Genomic DNA, 24,862 nt, shown 5'->3' with positions numbered 1-24,862 from the left:
TTTGGTTGCCCTCCTCTGGACACGTTCCAGTTTGTCAGTGTCCTTCTTGAACTGTGGTGCCCAGAACGGGACACAGTACTCCAGGTGAGGTCTGGCCAGAGCAGAATACAGTGGCACTATTACTTCCCTTGATCTAGATGCTATACTCCTATTGATGCAGCCCAGAATTGCATTGGCTTTTTTAGCTGCCGCGTCACACTGTTGGCTCATGTCAAGTTTGTGGTCAACCAAGACTCCTAGATCCTTTTCACATGTACTGCTCTCAAGCCAGGTGTCACCCATCTTGTATTTGTGCCTCTCATTTTTTTTGCCCAAGTGCAATACTTTACATTGCTCCCTGTTAAAATTCAGGTGAGGCCACGACCAGCACCGAACTGCCCTCCGGTTGCGGCTTTTCGTTCTGGGCACAGCTTCGCCGCGACCCTGCACGCGTCCGTTCCCACGAGCAGATGCCACGCGGGCACCGCCGTCCGCGCGCAGCGAAGAACCTCCCGCGCCTTGAGGCGGCGCCTGCCGAGGGAAGGCGGCCCTCCCTCCCTCCTTCCCTCCTTCCCTCCCTCCTCGCCGGCCTGAGGAGGAGCCGAGGCGCCGAGGCGTTTCTTTCTGGCGGCCCGAGAAGGAGGAAGCAGCGGCTCCTGCTCGCGACGCAGACCCGGAACCCGAGGTCCCCGAGGGAGCGGCCGCTTTCCTCCGCCCGCGTCCAGCCTGGGCGATGGCGGCGATGGGGAGAGCCGACGCCAACTTCCTGTGGGGCGTCTTCCAAAGGTGAGCGAGGGGCTGCGGGAGGAGGAGGAGGAGGAGGCCCGGGCCGGGGACTCGCGTGGGCCGGCTCGCCGCTTTCGCCGACGCGCCCTCGGTGACTACTCCCCGTTGTGTTTTGCCCCCTCAGGGTCGACAAGGACCGCAGCGGCGTCATCTCGGACGTGGAGCTCCAGCAAGCGCTCTCCAACGGTGGGTGGACGAGGCCTCCCGCGAGGCCTACCTGGACGGCGCCTCCCCGCGCTTCTCCCGCCCCCGCCGCCGCCGCCGTCCGGTTGGTGGTACTCCGCCTTTTCCCCAGGCGGGGACTCGGGGCGGCCTACCGAGAGAGATGGAAGCAGGGAGGTGGGTGGGTGGCGGGTGAAACAAGCATGAATTTTTTTAAAAAATAAGGTTTAATTCAAACTATAGAGATAAACTACGGGGATTATAAATTATTCTTATTAATTTATTTATATTAATAATTTATATATTATAAATTATATTAATTAATTTATTTATATTAAATGGGAACAGCTGGAAGCAGGGCGGTGGGTGGGTGGCGGGTGAAACAAGCATTAATTTTTTAAAAAAATTAGGTTTAATTCAAACTATAGAGATAAACTACGGGGATTATAAACTCTTCTTATTAATTAATTTATATTAATTGTTGTTGTTTAGTCGTTCAGTCGTGTCCGTCTTCGTGACCCCCTGGACCAGAGCAGGCCAGGCACTCCTGTCTTCCACTGCCACCCGCAGTTTGGTCAGAATTTATATTAATAAATAATATCAGATATAATACAATTTATATTAATTATAATTAAATATAAATTTATTTATATCCAACCTTTTCCCCCCTGACGCGGACTTAGGGCGGTTTACAGATGAGAAGAGCTAAAAGCATAGAGAGGAAGCATTGAGAAAATAATTGAACACTGATAGAATTAAAGCTGTATTTCCTCATGATTTAAATTATTATTATTATTATTATTATTATTATTATTATTATTATTATTTTATTTATATCTCACCTTTTCCCCTGACGGACTTGAGGTGGTGTACAGTTAGAAATGTAAACAGTTAAAAATAATAGGGGCTGGGGGGTGGGTGGGAATAGTTTAAAAAACAAACATTAATAGAATTGAAATGAACACTCTCTCTTAGCTGTTAAAAACATACGGACTATTACAATAAAAAGAGCATGGCGCCAGCAGCCCTTTTGGTAGAAGCAGTCTGTTCCCCAAACCCTGCTGGAACAAGCAGTCTAGCTTCTCTAGGGAGGAAGTTCCAACTTTGCCCGGGAGTAACACCTGAAAAGGTCCTCTCCCGCCGTGCCTGTCTCATTTTAATTCAGAATACACCCATGTTGTGCAATAAATGAAACAACCCTAATAGTGAAAGGGCACCCAAAGAAATAGCAAAGCTGAAAGTAAAATTGGCCAGCCCAGGGGAAAGTCATCTCACATACAGTGGTACTTCAGGTTACAGACTCCACTAACCCAGAAATAGTACCTCGGGTTAAGAACTTTGCTTCAGAATGAGAACAGAAATCGTCCTCTGGCGGTGCGGCGGCAGTGGGAGGCCCCATTAGCTAAAGTGGTGCTTCAGGTTAAGAACAACGGATCTCTGGAGCGAATTAAGTACTTAACCCGAGGTACCACTGTATCTTGAGGCTTATAAATGGTGCTGAAAGGTGGGCATTCCCAGGGCAAGAGCGTTCCAAAGAGACACTGCAGTTGATGAGAATGTCCTGTTTCATATCCCCAACAACAGGTATAGGTAAACTTGGCCCTCCAGATGTTTTGGGACTACAATTCCCATCATCCCTGACCACGGGTCTTGTTAGGGATGATGGGAGTCGTAGTCCCAAAACATCTGGAGGGCCGAATTTCCCTATGCCTGCTCAACAATCTCTAGCAAAAGTGGACAGAACAGGATGCTTCCCAAACCTTGGAGGCCAGGGGAGAATAAGTAGCTACTTAAGAGTTTTAAAGGCAAAAGGGGAGGTCGGACTTTGATTAGAGAGACTGGGGCCCAGTTCTTTGCGTAACCCTAATGCTTTGTGTTTTGTGAGGGTGGGGTGGGTCAGTCTTACAGCATTGCCAACTTTGCACAGTTATTGGGAGAACAAAAAAAAGTACACTGTTCTGAAACACAAATGTTAGTAATAATAATTTTATTATTGACACCCCATCCATCTGTATTTTTTTTCTTGAAATACATTTATTTCCTAACCACCTCTCCATAGGAAAGTTCACAAGAACATGTAGATATGTTATGTTGCTATCATATGTATCTCTGTGCCAGTTATGGCTTTCCACTGTGTGTGTACCAAGCGGGGAAACTGTGAATGTTGCTCATGATAGAAAATTGTATGTAATAAGGGGAATATGCTGCAACCTAACCACTGGTTACATAACCAACATAAGGCAGAAAAAGCAAAAGTCTCTGAAGTGCAAAGGGTCCTTCATGTAAGTATTAATGTCAGAAAAATCCAGCTTAACTAACCCTTTTGATTACAAACCTATGGGTATAGGGCAGTATACATATGTAATAAGTAATAATAATTTTTTAAAAACCTCACAATTATTAAGACTGGTTAAAATGAATTTGCTCCTACTTGAATATCCCTTGAAAGCATGGGGCAAAATTGTTGCCCCGATTATTCTTTGAATATTACAAGTCTAGAGGTAACCCAACATGTATTAAGGGGCATTCTTGTCTCTAGGTGATAGCTGGCAAGATAGGAGGACACAGAGTCGTAACTTGGAGTAGTGTGTGAAAAGGGAGGCTTTTGAAAGTAACAGGTTGGACAAAAACAACCTCCTGGTCATTATTCTCAGCTGCTTGGAATCACATTACATTGATATATTGAAAGCAGTTGAGTTTAAAGGAGCTAACATGATCATGAAGGGTTGATTTGTTTATCCCTCCCCTCCCTTTGCATCTTCTCACTTGTTTTTTGCCAAGCTCTACCCCACGACTTGGAGGAGCTTCATAGAGCAGCTTGCTAAATGGCCTACCTCTCACCTCTGTTAAAACCACTTGCCTGGGCCTGCTGGTTGTTCCTCATGCCTCAATTGGTGTTGCTGCCTATGGGGGGGGTGAGACCCCTAAAGGCTTTTGTAAGCATTTATGTATTTCCCTTTAAGACTGCACCACAATTGGGCTTACCAGGGAAGGCAACATAAGCCTTTGAGAGTTTCTACTTCCCTCAAAGATTGCAGGAAGATCAGGCTTAAAAGGGAAGCTAGCTAGCTAGCTAGCTAAGCAGGATCACCTTAGTGCACCAGTGAGCTCCTTGCCTGAACTCAGCAGAATCACTTTCTGTATTGGCTGGTTTGAAGGGGCAGCAGTCCTGCTTAATGCTGGTTTGTGCAGCAGTTCAAAGGATGCTGAGAAGCAGCTGGCTTTTACAACTTAAGGAGCTGCACAAAGCAGCGTTGGGCAAACATTGTATTCCTTGATTCATTACTTTTTGAATTGGGATGGAGCAGTCTTTAATACTGTAAGAATGATAGAATGTAGAATCATAGAATTGTAGGCTTGGAAGAGGGACCCAAGGGTCATCTAGTCCAACCCCCTGCAATGCTTTAAGAATGGTATAATATTTTTTAAATTATTAGTAAAGGAGTATTTGCATTGTATAAAGCTTAAAAAAAAATATGGTGGTGGGGACCGAGAGTGAGAATCAGTATTGATTCTGTCTTAATGGTTCTTATCCTCTCATTTTCAAGAGTTCATAACACTTAGCTTTTCCTGCACACATATTTTAATGATTTGCTTCCGTTCTCTTTTAGGAACATGGACTCCATTCAATCCAGCAACTGTTAGATCTATCATATGTAAGTGATTCATAACATACTTTTAACATTTGGGGGGCGGGTTGTACTCACAAGCAGCATTTTTAGGCGGTTCGTAGTATGTCAATAAAATAGTTAAACAAAATTGTTTCAGTGGTGAGAACTGGAAGAATATTCTGTTTGAAATGATGTCCAGTTGCATTGCCCTCTTAGCCCATTACTATTTACATAGTTTAATATCTGCAACGGGGACCAAAATACTCCCTGTTTGAAATGCATTGCTTGCTTTTTTACTGAGTTGCTTTTGAGTAGTCATATGTGTGGTTTTTCACATGGATTCTGCGGTTGCATAGAGCACAATTTTGAAACTTCTAGAGCTAGATGGCAGATTTTTGATGGGATGTCTGCCCTCAGGGCAGTGTGACCCCAACTTTCCACTCTTCCTTTACTGACTGCTGCAGTGGAGGAGTCTGGTTATGCGATGGTACAAATCACCAGTTGAAGAACCAGTTATAGGTAAGCATTTTGGGGGTTGGTTTTTTCATGGTCTATGTGTATGGGTAATAGCAACCCACGTTATCCAGAGGTGAGGCAAGTGGGCAGGCAACCACTGACCTTGGCATAGCTCTGAAAGGTGTATCCTCTCAAGCTGAAACACTCATACTACAGGATTGACATTGAGGACTACAAACAGAGAGCAGTATAATAAACTTCAAGAACAGAGAAAACTCAAGGAACAATGTGGATGAAACAACTGTCCTTGTTGAGTGTATACAGATTCCTAAGAAAATCTGAAACCGAGCTATTTTGAAGCATGTGGATGGAGACCAAATCTTCCTGAACACCGTGTCAACACTGCTTGCTCCCCCCAACGACTCATGGAAAGTGAAGAGACAAAAGCTGAGACTGAACCCATCTGTTTTTGTTGATAAAATCACTTGTTTACTATACAACCAGTGCATGCAGGGAAGACTGCAGGTTTGACAAAGGACTTTGGGCAGAAAACTGGAAGAACTGCCTTCAGTAGAAAGAACAAGGCAGGCAGGCTTGAGGACTCCATTATACTAATGCAAAATGAGAGATTTAAGTATCAGCTTCTTGGTGGTTGTTGGCATCTGTCTGTCTCGAGACAGTGCCCTTATCCAAACCAAAATCGCTTGGAGAAATCTGTTTAGTGTTTCCGCCACCTTCTTGGGATTAGAGTATAGAAGATAAAAGCTTTGTGCCATCTGCATATTGATGGCACTTCTGCCCAAACCTCCATGATTTTGTTGCTGGGGCTGATGGGAGTTGGACATCTGGAGCACTCAGGATTTCCTATCTCTAATGTAGATATTGAAAAGCCTAGAACATTGGCATCCCAAAGGTCATGAAGTAAAATGGTAGTCATCTAACAGCACCCTCTGGATCCTACCCTCCAGGTAGGACCAAAGCCACTGCAAAAGAATGCTCCCAGGGTGATGTCACATAAGGATTCTACAGTTGATGTGGAAAACTTGTGAAAAGTTAAGATGAACTATCAGGTTTGCACTTTTCTCTCCCATCTCTTCTTCAGTGCTGGTTGTCCAGGGAGATGACCAAAGCAATTGGGATCAAATCGGGGTGTGTTGCAAAGTGTTGCTTTAAAATGGCAGATTAGAAATTTTCCAAAGGTGTAGGATCCAGATTTAGATTTATTTATTTTTTAAATTGCGCTCTCCTTTAAAAACAAAAGCGGACATCACCATTCCACAGCTGATACTCACTGAAGGTGAGTCAGGTTTTCAGAAGCCGAGGTGGGCAAGGAACCTAGGAGTGCATGGTTGGTTTCATCCCTCGTCCACTTCCTCAGACAATAGTAGCCGAAAGGTATCCAGATGGTATCTTTGCTGCCTTCGCTTCTAATGATGTTGAAATTGTGGCATCTTAAGTTGGAGTGAATATGAGCAATTGAATCTGTGGAATGTAATGCAAACTGATCACAATGGAACTTCATTGGTTCCATCTGATGTTCTCTACCAGACCTTTATTAAGCAGATTGCTAACCACCTGACAAGGCTCCTTTGAGCTACATTAAGACATATTGGTGTAGAAATATGATTTTTCTTTGGCTGCAGTAACTGCCATAGAGTAGGCCCTAAAACCAGATCTAACCTGTTTGGTTATATTCATTTTGTGTTCTCCACCAAGAAAACTTTTTTAAGAGTGAGCACTTTGTCATGGGCTCGTTGCTTGCCTGTGTCATATTATTTTAGATTCCGTTTTGGGAATCTGTGGACTTCTGGTGCGTTGAGAAGAGCCACCCTTTAAGAAATCTTTATTCAAAGAAAAGTGTTGACTATACTGAATTATTTTTAGAACCCATATCAGTTTACATAAGAGCTGCTTCTACCACTGTTTCTTGTTTTTCTTTACATTAAAAGGTAAACATCCATATAGTAAACTTTTTAATGAGGTATTTCAGCTATTCCTGTCTCCTAATCTTAACAGAAATGTAATAGAGAATGATTGGTGTCTCATTCTGTAACTTAAATGAATTAATATTCTGAATGTTTGTTTCAGCCATGTTTGACAGAGAGAACAAAGGTGGTGTGAACTTCAATGAATTCACAGGAGTCTGGAAATACATATCTGACTGGCAGAATGTCTTTCGCACGTATGATAGAGACAATTCAGGAATGATTGACAAACATGAACTAAAGCAAGCACTAACAGGTTTTGGTAATTCATTTGTAATTATATTGATCATGTATCACAATCATCTAGGGTTGTCAACCTGGTCTCTACCGCCCACTAGTGGGCGTTTCAGGATTCTAGGTTGGCAGTAGGGGGTTCTATGGCACAAGATGAATCCTTCTTCCATTGAGCACTGGTGGGTGGTAGGGAAATTTTACCATCAAGAAAGATGCAATTAGTGGACAGTAGTTATAAAAAGGTTTAGTACCCCTGATCTAGATTGAGGATTAAACCTTATCAAGTTGAAATATTCCAAAGAGGAAATAAGCTTGTTTTTGTTGTGGTCCTTCTAGAAGCAGTCTGAAAATGCTACCCCAACATTACCATTTTAGAATAATTGTTTAACTGAGAAAAACTACAAGGCTGAAATATATAAATTTCCTCCTAGTTTTTACAAATAGATACAGTTTGGGAAAACAGCTTCATATCACCTTTACTAATTTATTTAAAGGTCTGAGAACTTGGTTTAGTTATTACCAAGGAACAGCTGGAGAGAAAGCATTTATAGCTACAATCCTCTATTCACTTACCTCAGCATAAGCTCCACTGAACTTCGGAAGACTTCCAATAAGTAGGCATTTATAGAATTGCACTGTTAGAATTAGTATTTCAAGAATGATCAAGGATGATTGCACCCTGCACGCTGAAAGCTGTGAGCTGGAGGGACATCACGGCTTACACAGCTGACAAGTGGGGAAGCATGTCAGCTTTTAGGCAGGAGGCCTCTGCAAGGCCCTGCTGTGCCTCCTGCCTCACAAAGGAAACCCTCCCCAGAGGATATACTCTGGGCTCTGAAGAGGGTGTCCTTGCAAGCCAAGAGGACTCGCCAGGGTGCTCCACATTTCTGGGATCTGCTTCTGGAATCCCGGCACTGCGTGTGCATGGTCATGTGCAAATAGAGTGTTCATAAATGGGGAATTGGTCCACAGGACTGTAGTTCCTCACCCCTGCCATACAGTTGAAGACCTTGGAAAAGACTGAAAAAAATTTTTCTTATTAGACAGTATGTTGTTCATCCCATCAATGAAATTAATTTGGTTTTTCCTAATTTTAACAAACCTTTGCCTTCATATTTGGAAAGTAAGGTGACCACACTATGTGTGCAGCATAGCATCTGCTTGTTTTCATTACCAACACATTTTTGCTATTGAATTTAAGTTGTCCTGAGTTTGCATGAATCTCCTGTAGTTTTTATGACTTTGTTGTATTGCTTTGTGGTGTTTTGTGTGGTTTTAGTTCATTCCATCAATGAAATTAATTTGGTTTTGGTTGCAGTGTCATATTGTTGCCTAATTAATCCATAACACAGAAGACTCGTAGACTTTGCATTTTATTTACTTTGCTCCTGAATACCTTCAATTCTTTCAAGGTTATCGACTATCTGACCAATTCTACGATCTCCTCATTCAGAAGTTTGACAGACAAAGAAGAGGACAAGTGGCTTTTGATGACTTCATCCAGTGTTGTGTTGTCATACAGGTAACAAACTGGGCTGTTGAATAGTTACAATTTAGAACGACCAAGTAACAGTAAGTTTAGCATATATGCCAAATAATTTGAAAATCCATTGCCGATTTGAATTTAGTGATAGTGTTTTGTTTTTTCAGGGCTTTTCAGTTTCTTCAGTATTTATTTTGTCACCTTCATTTGTGCTGCCTGCAAAATCTGATTTTTCAGGAAGATGCCAGTTACTGTTTATTTTAACATAGTAAGCAGTAAGAGTGTGGCGCTAAAGACTGCACCATCAGCATTTTTGTTCCAATGAGCAGCAAGTAGTGAAGAATTTTTCCAGGACTAGAAGTAGAAATAAGGAATTTATAAGTAGAATCCTCTAGATTATGTACTCTAGTAATTCAGTTGACCATTTGCTCAGATTCAATTCCTCGTTTCACAAATGGAAGCTATGCTTCAGTAGAAGAACTCAATAGTTTCATCTATAGGTAAATCTGTTTTAACATGTTTTTTTCAGAAATGGACGGATGTCTTCAGACGCTATGATACTGACCAGGATGGCTGGATCCAAGTGTCTTACGAACAGTATCTCTCCATGGTCTTCAGTGTTGTATGACAGCAAAAATTCTTGCGCTAGAATGTGGACCAGAGTTGACAGCTGTCTGATTCCAAAACATAAGTGGATAGCTTCTCACTCTCTCAAATGTTGCAGAGAGGATGTTTAGAAGCATATCATTTTTCTCTATAATAATAATTACTAATAATCATGTCCAATATCACCTGCTGCTTCAAATCTCAGCATTGCATTATGTACATTAATGTTTTGGAACTTTTTGAAATGCCAAACAGTAGTAGCAATGCATGTGCCTTGTTTACCTTTTTATAGAGATTAAAAAAGCCTGACTTGTATCCTGTGTCCATATCAAGGATGATTTAAAATTCATAGGCATTTTAGCTGTACAGCTGTGAGTTACTTGGGGGGATGCATGCTTTTGTTCCTTTGTTTGGGGGCAACATCATGCATACATTTGGTCGCATGGAGGCACTTACCCTCTAGCGGCTCCAGCTCATTCTCTCTGCATTTGTCTGCATACAGCAAGGCAGTAGAAGCAGCGGGAGATCCCATAGTTGTGGAAGGGCCACATTTGTCATTTTGGTAGTGAACTTATGCAGTGCTTCGTTTGCCTTGGTAGCCCAGTGGCCAAAAAAATAATCCCAATATCTACCAAAGCCCAAAAGAATGGTGAGGTTAGGAACAGGGGACAGGGTATAAATGGACCCATCAGGAAAAGTCACTTTGAAAATAGGAGGAAATACAGAAGATGGACAGAGTGGATGGCTAAGACAAATTCAAGTGAGGGTCAATAACTTACTTATTTAGAATGTTATGAATGTCAATTTGTGTGTCCGTTCATGAACTTGGTAATGTTTTAAGTGTAATGGAGACCAAGCACTTCCAATTCTGAATACGCTATATAGTATACGTACACAGTAAACCAGGTCTCTAGTATAGCTAATGTTATTGAGATTTGTGAAAAGTGGCACTCTCTTTCACATTAGAAGAATGGCAAAACTTTAGCTCCACTCTAGAATATATTGTCTCACATTTAAGCAGGTGATGGAATTTATGGTTTCCACAGCTGGAGACTGTCACACGACGTCCAATGGAGAATGACAGACAATACTATACTGGGGTGTATGGGAGTGCCATTAAGATTTGTATACAAGAACAGTAAACCAGACTAGGAGCAGAAGACGATAAAAATAAGAGGAAACAGCAATGCCACACAGACTCTGGAAAAGCTTTTTTTAATTTAATTTTTAATTGTAAATTTGTCAGAGAAGGCTTAGCATTAAGCATGGTTTACCATAAGAGTAAACAGAAAAGTAAGTGCTGAAACTTTAAAGCTTTACCAGAATGTACTTTTGTTAATTATATGAACAGCTACCCACACTTCAGGAATGCATCGGAAACACTTTAATATTTACCTTGGACAGGCTTCAGATGCTATATACAGATTTGAGCCATGTCTTCTCATGGTGAAACAATCTTTGCCAGTTCAGTTGATTGCGAATTCATTTCACTCAGAGCTTGAGCTAATGCATGAATATCAATTTCTAGGATAGAAGAAAAATTGTCAGTTTAATATAGCTTTAAAGACTACAACCACTTCAGTTTTTGTGTACAATAGAACATAGCAGCCATGTTCACATGCCATGCTAAACATGTTTGGACCTCTAACCACACTGAAATTTTACAAAAGTGTTGGGCACACAAATCAGTCAAAGATGGGACTGGCAGCGCTGCCCCACCCCGAGAAACAAAACACAAAGGAGGAAGAGGACAAGGATCATTTAAGTCCAGCAGTGGAGGCAAATCCCACCAAAACATGAATTGAGGCAATTCTCTTTTCTGTTCAGCACTGTAAACAGAAGAACTTCATGTATGTTATACACTAAGCCATTGTAATATGTAACCAGTTTTTCCTCCCCCATTTGCTTTTTCACTGCTGAATCCAACTGCCAACCACCTCCCATTAAGACCACCTCCCCCCACCCTTCAAATCTATTCTTCCAACCAGATCTATGATTGTGTTATTTTCTGTCACTGCACACACACTTAAGAGCTACAAGCATACATACATACTTTGACATTCAAAACTCTTGGTTCTTGTCTTATGGCACAGGTCTTCTCTAAGGGAGATAATACCCAGCCTCCTTTGTGTTAACCCAATAAAGTTACAATATGGCAATATACTTCATGCACTTACTTTGAAGGTCTGGATAATGGGGAACCAGTTGTAGAAGCATGCTTGTCAATGTAGCTGCATCCTTTCCTCAAAGCTGACTCATGATGTTGGCAGTAAGGTCACTGACACATTCACCCCATTACATTATTCAGGTTGATAATTACTGTATGAGCTACCACCACCAAAGGATGGATAAGGCCTCAGATCACCTTCAAAGTTTGATTGCTGGAAGCCCAATTGTTGTGGCCAGCCAGGTCCACCGCTTTCTGAAGAAAAGGAAGGTACAGACATCTGATTACCACTCCCAGGCCTATCACCATACCAAGAGGGAAAATTCGCTTGGTGGTTTATTGAAGGAAGCTGTGAGATGATGCTATCCGGATATGTTCTTGAGTCACAAGAGTCTTGCATACTATCCCAACGTCTTGCTTCACTACATGCCATTCTGTTACCAAGTACTTTGCTACTGTTGAGTTGGTGATATATTGTATAACTCTTTTGTGTTGATGTAAAGCAGGAAGGGGACGCGGGTGGCGCTGTGGGTTAAAGCCTCAGTGCCTAGGGCTTGCCGATCGAAAGGTCGGCGGTTCGAATCCCCGCGGCGGGGTTCGCTCCCGTTGTTCGGTCCCAGCGCCTGCCAACCTAGCAGTTCGAAAGCACTCCCGGGTGCAAGTAGATAAATAGGGACCGCTTACTAGCGGAAAGGTAAACGGCGTTTCCGTGTGCGGCTCTGGCTCGCCAGAGCAGCGATGTCACACTGGCCACGTGACCCGGAAGTGTCTTCGGACAGCGCTGGCCCTTGGCCTCTTTGAGTGAGATGGGTGCGCACAACCCTAGAGTCTGTCAAGACTGGCCCGTACGGGCAGGGGTACCTTTACCTTTAAAGCAGGAAGGCTTTTCTACAGCTGGAGTTGACTGGAAATAAGCAGAAGCAGATTGGTTGAATTGCTTCATCCATTCATTGATTCCACCACCTAAACCTGGCTGATGGATCTTGCCAAATGAACTCTTTAAGGGCAGACATGGTTGCAAGTTCATTCGAACTCAGGGCAAGCGAAGAGGCTTCCCCTCTCATTTGACAGCTGTACAAATCAGTAGGTGTGTGCGAAGTACTTGATCCATGCTGCAGTAGGGACTGTAACTCTGCAAGTCCATTAGACAGACACCCATAATTCCATTTACTGTCTCCTACAAAAAAATTGAAAAACATGACAAAATGCTATATGCTATTAAGCACACACACCAAATCATACTTTTCCAGACCAGCATTTCCCAAACTTCTAGAAGACTAAAGAAAATAGATTCTTAAAATATAGCAGCAACACTCCCAGGGTACTATTTGGGAAGGACTGCTGTAGAGCTAGTTTGCACATAATGCTAATACAAACTATGATTTGACATGAACATGCAGGTTCCCAGGAGAGACTGTATTTCTCTAAGAACCATGAGAATTTTGGCAGGGTGTTTTCCAAACTAAGGTTTGAGATAAATCACAAAATGCAAACCTGTGCTTCCCTGCATAGATTTTATAGCAGCTTCCTAACCATGGCAACTCCACACTAAGTCCTATTGAATTCAAAAGAAGTACTGTTGCCATACAAAGTCTAGATGGGATGAAATGATTATGAAAGCATAAGCATACATGTTATCTGAATTAAGATTAAATGAATTTGGATTGGATTGAATCTGCTGTGATGTGTGATGCAACACTCTCTTTGTGGCAAGGTTGGGGGGATGATTGTGCTGTACATAGCAGTTGCCTCTATAAAGAGCTATAGCCAAACCCATCTGGAGTAGAGAAACAACAAATGCTGGTAACTGAGCTAATTACCTTGGGTATTTCCCCCATCATTATTTCACTGAAGACATCTCTACTGTGATAATCTTTGTGTTTTCCAAATGTCTTCTTGGGCTCACACTGCTTTGCCATTTTTTGTACTGGTGCTATCAGTGGTGGAATAGCAAGTCAAAATTTGGGAGTTGTTGCTATGGCTGAACAGGTATGACCTCACCTCCATCTCAGGTATCTTTTCTAGAATCTGTTAATGGCTGCATAAACAAATTTGACACTTCATTAATGAAATAGAGAATTAATTATAAGTTTTAAATCACAGGCTTTATTGTTTAGAATGAGCTATTCAATGAGCAGCTCTTTTTTTTTTTTTTTTTACAAAAACTGAACAATGTTATAATACTAATGCTAGCAGAAAGATTACCAAGAGAAATACTCACCTTACAATAATATATCTTGCTTAACTGTTTCTCAGATTCTGGTCTGGAAATTTCTTCAGACTGTAGTTTGGTAAACTTCACTGTGGGTGCTCATTTTGCAGAAAGTGCTTTGTTCAAAAGGCTGCTTTAAAGGACTGTAATTCAGTTTAATCCTGTTAATGGACAAATGTATTTTTTATAAAAATCAAAAGCTTGAGGGTAGCAGATTGCTATTCTTTATGACTGATATAGACACAGCACTCTGTAAACAGCAGAAAAACCAGTCTCTGTTCCAATGAGCCTATAATCCAAGTCTTGACTGAGGGAAGAAAAGGGGTAAATAATGGCAACAGCTACACATATTCAAGTTTGGTTTATGTATGTAGGGGAAACTAAAGGACTAAGGCAAAAGTTTCACAGAAAATGTATAATTTGAGGAGCATTTTAAAGTAGGAAGAAGAGGTGGCATCTACAGGAAATGGTAAAAGAGGATACCGGGGCTGAAAGGAGGTGAAGGCCAAGTCTGGTCTGAACAACAACAGAAGTGGTTAATGCTGGCTGCAGACGTGAGGAGACCGCAGGGTGGCACCAAAACAAAGCAGTTTGACCAAATGCAACGATAGCACACCCGGGCATGCAAGCAGGCTGCAGAGGGCCCAGCAATGAAGCGAGAGGCGCTCTCCTCGATTTGCCACAAACATGAGCCATCGGGCGTCTTCAAGGACTGGGCTCAGCGCCTGGGGGGAAACTGGCAAGACAGTGAAGTGGCCCTGAACCAGGTCCAGGGTGAATTCGCCTCAGCGCTTAAGTCTCCTACATAACTACGCGAGGCAACAACTTCAGAAGGCCGCTCACCGCTTGTTTATTAACACGCCGCTCCCCAAGTGATTTAAATCTGGGGCAGCTGAGGCAGTGAACGGGCCCCTACTGAAGGTCTACCACTGCTGCCCAGGCAAGAAGCCCCCTCGTCCCGCGGATGGAGCTCAGCGGAGCATCGCCCAAGACCCCGCTCCTGCCGGCGGGGCAAGGCGGCCGCACTCACGCCTCTCATTCGCCGAGGCCTGAATTCATTTAGTCATGTCCGACTCTTCGTGAGCCCATGGACCAGAGCATGCCAGGCACTCCTGTCTTCCACTGCCTCCCGCAGTTTGGTCAGACTCAAACACTATCCAGCCATCTTGTCCTCTGTCGCCCCCTTCTCCTTGCGCCCTCCATCTTTCCCAACATCAGGGTCTTTTCCAGGGAGGCTTCTCTTCTCATGAGGTGGCCAAAGTCTTGGAGCCTCAGCTTCACGATCTGTCCTTCCAGCGAACACTCAGGGCTGATTTCCTGTTTATCATGGTGACAAATGTCTGCTGTGGCTAGAGTTGTACTCCCTCTGAAGAAGCAGGTTCACAGTTGGGGGGGGGGTCCTGTTCCTGGGCAGCTGGCAGAGCCCCTCTTCGCTGGGCATGGGACTGCCACATTCCCTGACCTCCATAGGAGACTCACAGTCCCTCTCTGCGTCTCTGTTCCTTTTTGGCCACTGTCAAATGAGGGCGATGGCAACTGGACTTCTGATCCTAAGCTGAATAGCTGCCCAGCCCAGCTTCAGTTCCCCCACCAAGTGCCCCCTTCTAGAACCCACTGCTCTCAACTGCCTCCCCCCCAACATTCAAACTCCCTTTCCAAGCCTCCTCCAATCACTACTCTCAACCAGAATTCTGGAATCCAACTTGGGAAGGCTGGCTGCCCTGCTGTGAAGAAGTCCTTCCTGCAAGGACTCTGCTGTACTCTTTAAAGCTACAACAGTCCCAACTTTTGAAGCAGTATTTTATACATCCTGCTCTGTCAAGTCATCCTATTAGAAGCACAAAAGCTTCCAGTTCCTGCTTCCTATAGGGAAAGTGAGCTGCAGGTTCTCCTCTGTTCTAAAAAGCAGGTGTCTTCCCCTAAATGATCCTGGGAATTGTAGCATCCATGGCAGATGACCATCTCACCTCTGCTGAAAAAGGAAGGAGAGTCTACCGCCTTCCGAGGGATTTCTTCCCACTGTCAAACAGCTCTTGCTGTCAGAAAGTTCTTCCTGAAGTTGAGTCGGAGTCCCCTTTCTTGTAACTTGAATCCGTGGCTTCAGGTCCTGAGGGCCACTGGAGCAGGAGAAAACAAGCTTCCTCCCTGTGACGGCCCCTGAGATATTGAGAGGGCTGCATGGTGTGGCTCTCAAAATCCATGTTCTGAGAGAGAGAGAGCAAAATGGTTCTCTCTCCCCTTTCTCCAGCCCAGGCAGAATTATAAGAGGTCAGTGCATCTGGCTGGTAAGAAGAGGGTCGGAGTTTGGAGCCCAGCCAGGGCTGGCTGTGGGCAGGATCCTGACATTGTTAGGGTTGGACTAGATGACCCCTGGGGTCCCTTCCAAATCTACCATACTATGATTCCATCAAGCAGCTAAAGGAACGGGCAGAGGAGCAAGATGCAGAACAAGGGGAGGCACAACCACACACCCCAACAGCACCCTCTGGCCTGACCCACGGTGGCCTCATCCCAGCACACTTTGAAACCCCCCTCCCATTTTATTTTTATTAATTCAGCTGCCTGGCAACCCAGCAGCCTGGCCCCTCTTTGCCAGATGATGTCACAAAGTGCTGATTTGCATGCAAGCCTTACAGTGACCTGCAAGAGGGATGCCTGTCAGATGATGGTGAGAGACTTGCTGAGACAAGTGATAATGAGAAGGAACTCTGAAGGTAGGAGCCCCAGAGGAGATGAGTGGCAAAGAATCATCATCACCATCATCATCATTATTACCATTACCTGTTACAGGTACATGTGGCTTGGCTCCCTGGTTTGACTTGTCCACAGATGTTGTCAGCTTGGCAGGTTCTCAGCTGTAGTCCCCAGATTATATTTTCTGTTGTGAATATCTGGTTGCTTACAAGGTTGAACCACATGGCCTTTCCAGGACTCTATTTTCTTAACTCTAAGGCTGCGTACACATCACACCTTGAAGTCACGGGGTAATTCCATTCAAATGTCAACCTACAGACTCATCGTTCCTAAATATGTTGCAGACCATTTTAAAGAGAATTTCTCAAAGCTTCAGGGTCTTGCCTCTGTGTCGGATGGGTTTTAACAGGAAGGAGAGTATATGTTAATTGAAATTTATCCCTCCAGATACCCACAAATGTGAATAAAGGTAAAGGTACCCCTGCCCGTCCGGGCCAGTCGTGACCGACTCTAGGGTTGCGCGCTCATCTCGCTCAAGAGGCCGGGAGCCGGCGCTGTCCGAAGACACTTCCGGGTCACATGGCCAGCGTGACGAAGCTACAGCTGGCGAGCCAGCACCAGCGCCGCACACGAAAACGCCGTTTACCTTCCCGCTATAAAGCGGTACCTATTTATCTACTTGCACTTAGGGGTGCTTTCGAACTGCTGGGTGGGCAGGAGCTGGGACCGAACGACGGGAGCTCACCCCGCCGTGGGGATTCGAACCGCCGACCTTACGATCAGCAAGTCCTAGGCACTGAGGTTTTACCCACAGCGCCACCCGCAAATGTGAATGAACAGAGTTTTAAAATCACCTCCTTGACAGCAAAACTAAAAGCTTAGGAGCAGCCACTGGGACCATAAAACACTGGTGCTAAAGCATCTATGATGGCTCCCAGTACATTTGCGAGCACCATTCACAGTGTGGGTCCTGCATACCTGAAGTAGGGTTGCCAGCTGGTCCTTAAAAAAATGAATTTTAAAATCCCATCCTTGACAGCAAACTTAAAAGGATAGGAATCAGGCTGCAAAACCTTCTTTTGAGCAAGTCCAGCTATGAAACTAGCTGCCTCCCCCCCCCCCCTTTTCCCCACTTAAGAAAGAATCAGGCATCAACATGGGAACTTTAAAAATAAGCTTTACTTACTTTATAATCATGCATCGGTTCACAACAATAGTAGCATTAAAAACTGTGCAGGAAAAATACTGTTAAACATTTGCAGGAGACCCATCCCCTGAACCCTTGAAATAGATAAAACAGTAGAATTTTGATTAATTGGGATATCAATGAAAGTACAGGCTGCATAACTGTGTCAGACAAGGAATTCCTGGGTTGACTTTTGCAAACCAGGCTGGGGGGGTCTAGCAAAGAGCAAATCTGTTAACACACCTGAGCTTGCTGGGCACACGACCCAAGGGGAAGTGGGGATGAGCCCCAAAGGTATGGTGGGTACACAGCGTTGGTTTCAAGGGAAAGGTCTCTAGCAGGCTTTAGCTCACACAGGGCAGAAGCGTAGTGAGATTTATTTTGTATTATTTGTTTACACCATCACTGCGTGTGACCCTTTAAAAAGAGGTTCCTTAGACTCCTTAATTTGACGCAAGGAGGCAACAGCGAAAGGCTGAGGGTCCAGGGTGGTCCTGGAGTCCTGCGGAAAGACATAAGCCAGAATCCGTCAATTTAGACTTCTGGGTTCCCTGGCATGTCCCATATGGAACCTCTGTGACAACAGGGGGCCTCTGTTTTCCATTTTCCTTTCTGTCTCCCCGGCCCTAAGATAGGCAGGGCACAGAGGCTGCTGTGGTGCCGTGAAGAAGGGGAGGCCACCATGTATGAAAATGGCATTTTGGAAATTGTGGTATGTTAATTCCATGGGAAATCCATTCCCCACATGTGCCAGGAGGTTGTGGCGCCAACCTGAGCAAACAGGGCTAGGGAGGAGGGCAGCAGTACAAGCTAAAGCCACCATATAAATAGAACAGGTAAGAGGAAGGGAAAATTTGCATGGAGCGGGGAGAACACTCTACAAGTTGAGTATACAGTGGTGCCCCGCAAGACGAATGCCTCGCAAGACGGAAAACCCGCTAGACGAAAGGGTTTTCCGTTTTGGAGGTGCTTCGCAGGACGAATTTCCCTATGGGCTTGCTTCGCAAGACGAAAATGTCTTGCGATTCCTGGGGGTTTTTTTCCGCTCCCCACCCCCTTTTTCTAAGGCACTAAGCTGCTAATAGCCTTTTAGCAGCTAATCCGCTAATCCCTTAAGCCTTTAATAGCCGCTAAACAGCTAATCCGCTAATGGGCTTGCTTCGCAAGACGAAAAAAACTCTAGACGAAGAGACTCACGGAACGGATTCTTTTCGTCTTGCGAGGCACCACTGTACATGTTTATGCTGTAGAGGCATTTCTGAAAAAAGGCTTACATGAATAAGACTGATTCGAGAACCGCCACTCAAGACCACGAAATTGCTTCTCCATGCATGGCTCCTTCCCGGCCCTGCTTGGCGCAGAAGCAGCAGCCAAAGTTTCCTCCCATTAAAACATCATATTGAGTTATTTCAGAGAGGGAGGAGACTTTGGCTGCTGCTTCTGTGCCAGGCCGGCTGGGACGGAGCCGAGATGCCCATATGGAGGCCAAGTGGGGAGAGCTTATAAGATCAGGTAGGAGGAAATGCCCCTTCCCAGGTCCCCCCCCTCCTGCCCCAGACTGGGCTAGCGTGGCTGGGAGCCAGGCGTCTGCTGCTGTCTCCATTTGCTTTGCAGCGAGGAGAAGGTTCAGCCTAGGAGCCGCTGCATCCCAGGAGGGACTGGAGCCCAGACGAAGTCTTCTTGTCTCAGAGGTGATGGGACAGGGGGAAGGAGGGGGGGGGGGCTTAGGAAACACACAAGAAGGGCCAGCAGGATCAGGCCAAGGGCCCACTTGGTCCAGCCTCCTCTTCTCCGAGGGGCCACCCAGATACCACTAGCAGTATTTGAGCCCAAGAGCCCTCTGTCCACTTGGGACTTCCTGACACGGCTTTTCTGAAGCATGTTGTCTCCATCAGGACTAGCAGCCTTTGACCGCCCTCTCCACTGTTCAGTCGCCTAATCTTCTTTTACAGCCATGGAACACCTACTTCCGGTTTTGCAGCATTCAGGTTCCAAGTTGTTCGTGAACTAAGCTGTTCGAAAACCGAGGTACCGCTGTACAGGAATCTTCACACGTTAGGCGATACTGAACAATATTACAAATTCCACACTTAAATATAGAATATTTATTAACAAATGCTGGATTTTACATTTTAGGCAGCAGCCGAGTATAAATGTAAGTAATATTATTTAAGATTGTAAGAGTAATAAACCTTTACAAAAAGGCTCTCAATAGTGCTACTATTTTGTCAAGCAGACAGGATGCTGTAATTTTGAGCATACTTTTTTCCTTTCCAGAGGAATATACCAAAATAAGGAATTTATTCTACTTAGCCTCAGCTTGATATATTTTCAGGCCACTAGGACTGATATTATAGAATAAATTAGAAATATAGTGTCTTAAAATAATAGTACAAAGTCTATTTTTGTTGCTTCCTCTTTTACCTTTGCTGATCAGTTCAATAACTCAAATTAGACATTTGAGGTAATATATGTAAATCACAGAATCTATTTTTACATGTGCAAACCAACATTTTAAAGGATAAAAACCAAGCATAGAAACTTTATTCGGAAACAGTTATTTTGCAAACTTTTTCTATTCATATTAATACTGTTTAATCACTTAAAAATGATGCTAAAGATATGAAGATCATAGAGCAACTGGATAATATATTTTATGAACAGTGAGCATGATTAAGCTAAAATATTAGTTGATCACTTTACATTGTGCATTAAAAGTCTGTGCTCCTTCAAATAAACAGCTAATACTTATTTTCATTTGGTAGTGAAATTGTCTTCATAGTGAAAAATGGCCTATAATTTCTCCCCTATTAATACATTTCGGGAACATGAAAGTCATTATTTTCTTGATAGAGAATGTGGACATTTGATTATGATTCTCCCTAAGGAATAAGTCTCATTAGCTGGTATTCAACTAAGTTTTACTGAGAGTAGACTTGTTGAAATTAATGGACCTAACTTAATCATGTTCATTAATTATGATCGATCTACTCTCAGTAAAACTTAGTTGAACATCACGCATTGAACTCAATATTCTGAATAAATATGGATCAGATTACGCTGTAAATTAGTAGCATTTTTTTTGTTCAGGAAGGCAACAGGACACAAGAATGACTAGATTAAATATCCAGTGTTAGTATTTGGGTTTATAAATCAAAAAACAAAATCCTGATTACACAGTGACTTAATTAAATTCAATGTACATTGCCCATTAGAAGTTTTGCAGAGGTGCAATTGTATATTCCATATAAAATATGACTGGAAAGCAAAGCATTACAATACAAATCGCAAGCAAGGAGATATTCAAGTTAAATCATGTTTTACAATTCCGTATTATCGTTCACGCCCCATCCCCAGAGCCCATAGGCTCTGGCTTCAACTTTGTCTGCTGGTTGCATACCCCAACAAACTGAAGCAGTGCTAACAGTTGGACTTAACACCTGCTCTCATGATTCATAGAAGCACCAGGCACTTCCAACTGGAAGGAAATAAACTGGGGTTTCCTGAGCGGCATGAGTAGAAACCGTGCTAATCACCATTTATGCCACTGCAATATGTTGATCTGTAGGATCAGGGGTTCCAGACACAAATTACAATTTAGTAAGAGGCAACAATAATAGTCAAACACCCTCAGCAGCCATACCTTTAAAAGCTGGCCCAGGCAGATTAGAGATCTTCCCCACTCTTATGCCCCATCTCCAGTTAGGATTGCAGTGGTCCCCTACTTTGAGTCCATAGAGACTCCATTTCTTCTGATACCCACCTTCTCTCTTTTTTAACTTCTCCTGCTTGGAGCCTAAAAGACTGGAAATGGAAAAGTATGCCTTTTGCATCCCTGTTGTTCATATGGGACTAGTTTTTTTATTTTTGAATAGCACAAGAGAGATGTTTGAACTACCTGGGAGCCAAAGAACTACCAGCAGAGAGAAATTAACTGCTATGTTGTTTTATGAAAACATTTTCTTTTTCTTAAAACAGACATTTAAATTGGCCTTCAATTTCAGTAGGGAATTGCCTGCAATAATATTGTACGGTGCTTTTATGAATATTAAGGCCACTTCTCTGTGGTGTTTTGTGGATGTTCGGTACTATATATATGGGTACCTATCACACACTATCCTGAAGTTAAGGAGGGCTAACCATGGCTAGGACACTGTGTTGCCCCAAAACAATGTCAAATAGATCCTTAAATCCCTGTAATGGGGAGTGCCCTATTAATGAGAAACTTCCTCTTTTGTCCCATCTCTGCACTAACAAGGCAGTTGTGAACATTTGGAAGCACACCTATACCATTTGTTGTGAAAATGCACATCCCATTATTTTATGAGGTTGAGAGCCGGCTAATGTGCTTTCAGGAAAAGTCGTTTGTACTCTGCCAGACATGCGAGAAGACTCCAAGGGCTCGTGTTTGACTGTCTGAATAAAGCTGGGGTTTTTAAATTCGCACTGCATCTTCAGAACTTGCCTGTTCAGCCCCCTCTCTTCTACTAAACTGGGATTATAAAATTCATTCCAGTAATGTGCGTCTTGTGCACCCTCCATTGCTTCTGCGCAGACGGAGTTTTGGGAGCTCAGAGGAACTATCTCCTTGCTGTGTGCGCCTTTGCCAGGGCCACTTCTGCTGAGGTTGGGATTGTGCATCACAATGTGTTGCCAGTTATACGGCGGATAAACACACTGCTTTGGGGTTTGGCAAGGAGACAGATGCTCACTGAGGTCCAGTTCTGTTTTGAGGTGAACCCTAGTAGGAAAACGGATCGCTTGCTTTTTCCTTGTGCTGTTTTCACCAATCCAGACCCAACTTGCTGAAACAGCATCTATATTTTCAGAATCTGAATCATATTCAGTCTTGATGTTATGAGCCAACCCCGTGTTGTACGGAGTTTCTGAGGATACTAATGGACATTGTAATTTCATGCATTCTCCAGAATAACTTTGTGTTGTGTACTGCTGCAAGCTTGGATGAAGCTGGCAATTTTCTGTGCCACCCCAGGGAGAAGGACAGGTTGATGATAAACTAAAGAGCCGTTGGTCTCTGTTGTAGAAAGGTCTAGGAGTCTTGCTTGAACATGTAGTCTCATTACGCTGACTTCTAGAACAGTAATTTGATGGATTCGTTGAAGTCGAAATGCCATTTCTGTTGTTACTGTATTGAGTACCAAATAGCGATGCAGTAGGACTGACAAGTTCTTGCTGAATAAAACATTCTTCGTCATCCGTACAAGGTTCAAACTTGACTTTTATGCTGTCCTGCTCTTTTTTCCTTGGGGCCCACTTACTATACTTCATCTGTACAAGGTTTTCCCTGTTCCTTTTTGTGTTTGCGGTGCTGCTTGTTACCTTCTGATGACAGTCTTCCCTTTCAATAAAGGTAGAAAAAATATATTTTTAAAAACTTGTAAAAGCTTTCCCCCCCAGCAACATGTGAAAGATGGAGAAGAGCAAGAATTCATTGGCATATCACTGCTATCAGCTGCCTGTTTTTCAGTTTTGACTGAATAGTGCATTATTGTTTATTATATGTTATAAATTTACCAGTGTGTATGTTGCGCAGTATCCTCTCATTTATGTGTGTGGATGATTCCATTAAATATTAACTTACATTTTCCTGCAAGTTTTACAGTTGCAAAAGGTTGACTCCAACGCTAGAAAAAACGTGACTAACAGGTCTTTTAATTTCAATGCGTCTACTCTAAGTAGAACTTGACTGGGAAGTTTTGGGTTTTATCCAATTATCAGTTAAAAGTGTTTAAATATACCTACGTTTATCAGCTCCATCTGGTACGTAGGCTGAGACCCTATCTGCCTGCAGAATGTCTCACCAGAGTGGTGCATGCTCTGGTTATCGCCCGCTTGGACTACTGCAATGCGCTCTACGTGGGGCTACCTTTGAAGGTGACCCGGAAACTACAACTAATCCAGAATGCGGCAGCTAGACTGGTTACTGGGAGCAGCCGCCGAGACCATATAACACCGGTCTTGAAAGACCTACATTGGCTCCCAGTACGTTTCCGAGCACATTTCAAAGTGTTGGTGCTGACCTTTAAAGCCCTAAACGGCCTCGGTCCAGTATATCTGAAGGAGCGTCTCCACCCCCATCGTTCTGCCCGGACACTGAGGTTCAGCTCCGAGGGCCTTCTGGCGGTTCCCTCACTGCGAGAGGCCAACTTACAGGGAACCAGGCAGAGGGCCTTCTCGGTAGTGGTGCCTGCCCTGTGGAACGCCCTCCCATCAGATGTCAAAGCGATAAACAACTACCTGACATTCAGAAGACATCTGAAGGCAGCCCTGTTCAGGGAAGTTTTTAATATGTGACATTTTAGTGTATTTTTCATCTTTGTTGGATGCCGCCCAGAGTGGCTGGGGAAACCCAGCCTGATGGGAGGGTACAAATAATAAATTATTATTATTATTATTATTATTATTATTATTATTATTACTACTACTACTACGTTTGTCTTGAGGAAGCAAAAAGGTTTCAAAAAGCTTCTCACTAATTTAAGAATTTCCACTGGATCAGAAGTTTCTCTAACCCCCCCCCATTCTGCTTCAGCTGCAGTCTCAAGTCCCTTGAAGCTCATAGTCAAGGCATGAAGGTGAGGAACACCCCCTTTTCACCGGCATTTGGAGATATACAACTTATTGACATGGGGTTCTAGTTACAGAGATGGGGGCTTACAGCTACTGGCAGTCGTTTCCTCCATGAATATGTTAAATCCTTATTCAAAGCGAATCAGCCTATCTTCTAGCAATGAAATCCCACAAGCTATGGGTTGAATGAAGACCTTTCCTTAATGTACTGTGTTTTATCACTGAGATTAAAAAGTTATTTCCATACCATTACCCAGATGTCCAATCTGGCTCCTTATGTTTTGCTCTACATGTGGCTGTGCAAAGCATGAGGCTTTGGCAAGCGAGACAGAGTGTGTGTGCAGCTGGCTGTCATTAATAGGAGGCAAACTTGCTCTCAGTGTCAGGGAGGAGCAAAAGCTCTAGATGCCTGTATATGCCTAATTCTCTAGCTAATCTATTTGTTAAGCACCAGATTGCACTTCCAATAGACTGTTAACCAGCCCACTCCTGACAAGAATGAAAGCACCTCTCTAATAAGTCATTTTTGGAATGAGAGGGTAGCAGATTAAATAACTCTGTATAACTTTTTGATGTTAATTTAATATCATTGTGTAAACTATTTCCCCCGACATTCCCTCTCTCTCCTTTTCCACTTTTCTTATCATGTTTTGCCTTTCACGCTATACAGATTTTTGTAGTTTTAAAATTTAAAAAATAAAGTTTTAAAA

At 43.5% G+C, this 24,862-nt stretch overlaps 3 protein-coding genes across 4 annotated transcripts in view; 1 reads left to right on the top strand and 2 right to left on the bottom strand.

The window, feature by feature from the left end:
- Positions 1-17,056, bottom strand: part of GALNT1 (polypeptide N-acetylgalactosaminyltransferase 1) — a 538,911-nt gene extending 521,855 nt beyond the window's left edge. Inside the window, exon 1 of the mRNA XM_083407766.1 lies at positions 16,831-17,056. The gene's annotated coding sequence lies outside the window, so the exon portion shown is untranslated. The remainder of the gene's footprint in view (positions 1-16,830) is intronic.
- On the top strand, positions 571-9,617 carry PDCD6 (programmed cell death 6). Of its 2 annotated transcripts, none has more exons than XM_083408053.1 (6): positions 571-765; positions 890-951; positions 4,539-4,583; positions 7,083-7,235; positions 8,626-8,735; positions 9,226-9,617. In XM_083408053.1, the coding sequence occupies exons 1-6, from the start codon at positions 713-715 to the stop codon at positions 9,322-9,324; spliced, it is 522 nt and encodes a 173-aa protein (XP_083264179.1). In that variant the 5' UTR covers positions 571-712; the 3' UTR covers positions 9,325-9,617. The 2 variants fall into 2 exon arrangements, with proteins under 2 accessions (XP_083264179.1, XP_083264178.1); XM_083408052.1 differs by having other exon boundaries at positions 7,083-7,241.
- A 2,591-nt stretch (positions 17,057-19,647) lies between the features above and the next one.
- AHRR (aryl hydrocarbon receptor repressor) overlaps positions 19,648-24,862 on the bottom strand; it is a 46,013-nt gene continuing 40,798 nt past the window's right edge. The window contains exon 11 of the mRNA XM_083407704.1: positions 19,648-22,920. Within this exon, the coding sequence (XP_083263830.1) occupies positions 21,846-22,920 (1,075 nt within the window). The 3' untranslated portion in view covers positions 19,648-21,845. The remainder of the gene's footprint in view (positions 22,921-24,862) is intronic.

The sequence above is a fragment of the Podarcis tiliguerta genome, assembly GCF_965153285.1.
Source record: "Podarcis tiliguerta genome assembly, chromosome: 13".
Classification (NCBI taxonomy): Eukaryota; Metazoa; Chordata; class Lepidosauria; order Squamata; family Lacertidae; genus Podarcis; species Podarcis tiliguerta.
Note: the sequence above shows the minus strand (reverse complement) of the source record. Positions and strands in the feature narration are given on the sequence as shown.

What these genes read in the sequence shown, in the direction of transcription:
- PDCD6 (XM_083408052.1), top strand. Translation starts at nt 713, where the DNA reads ATGGCGGCGATGGGGAGAGCCGACGCCAACTTCCTGTGGGGCGTCTTC. An exon ending in CTGTGGGGCGTCTTCCAAAG is followed by an intron (nt 766 to 889) that starts GTGAGCGAGGGG and finishes TTGCCCCCTCAG; the next exon opens with GGTCGACAAGGACCGCAGCG. An exon ending in GCAAGCACTAACAGGTTTTG is followed by an intron (nt 7,242 to 8,625) that starts GTAATTCATTTG and finishes AATTCTTTCAAG; the next exon opens with GTTATCGACTATCTGACCAA.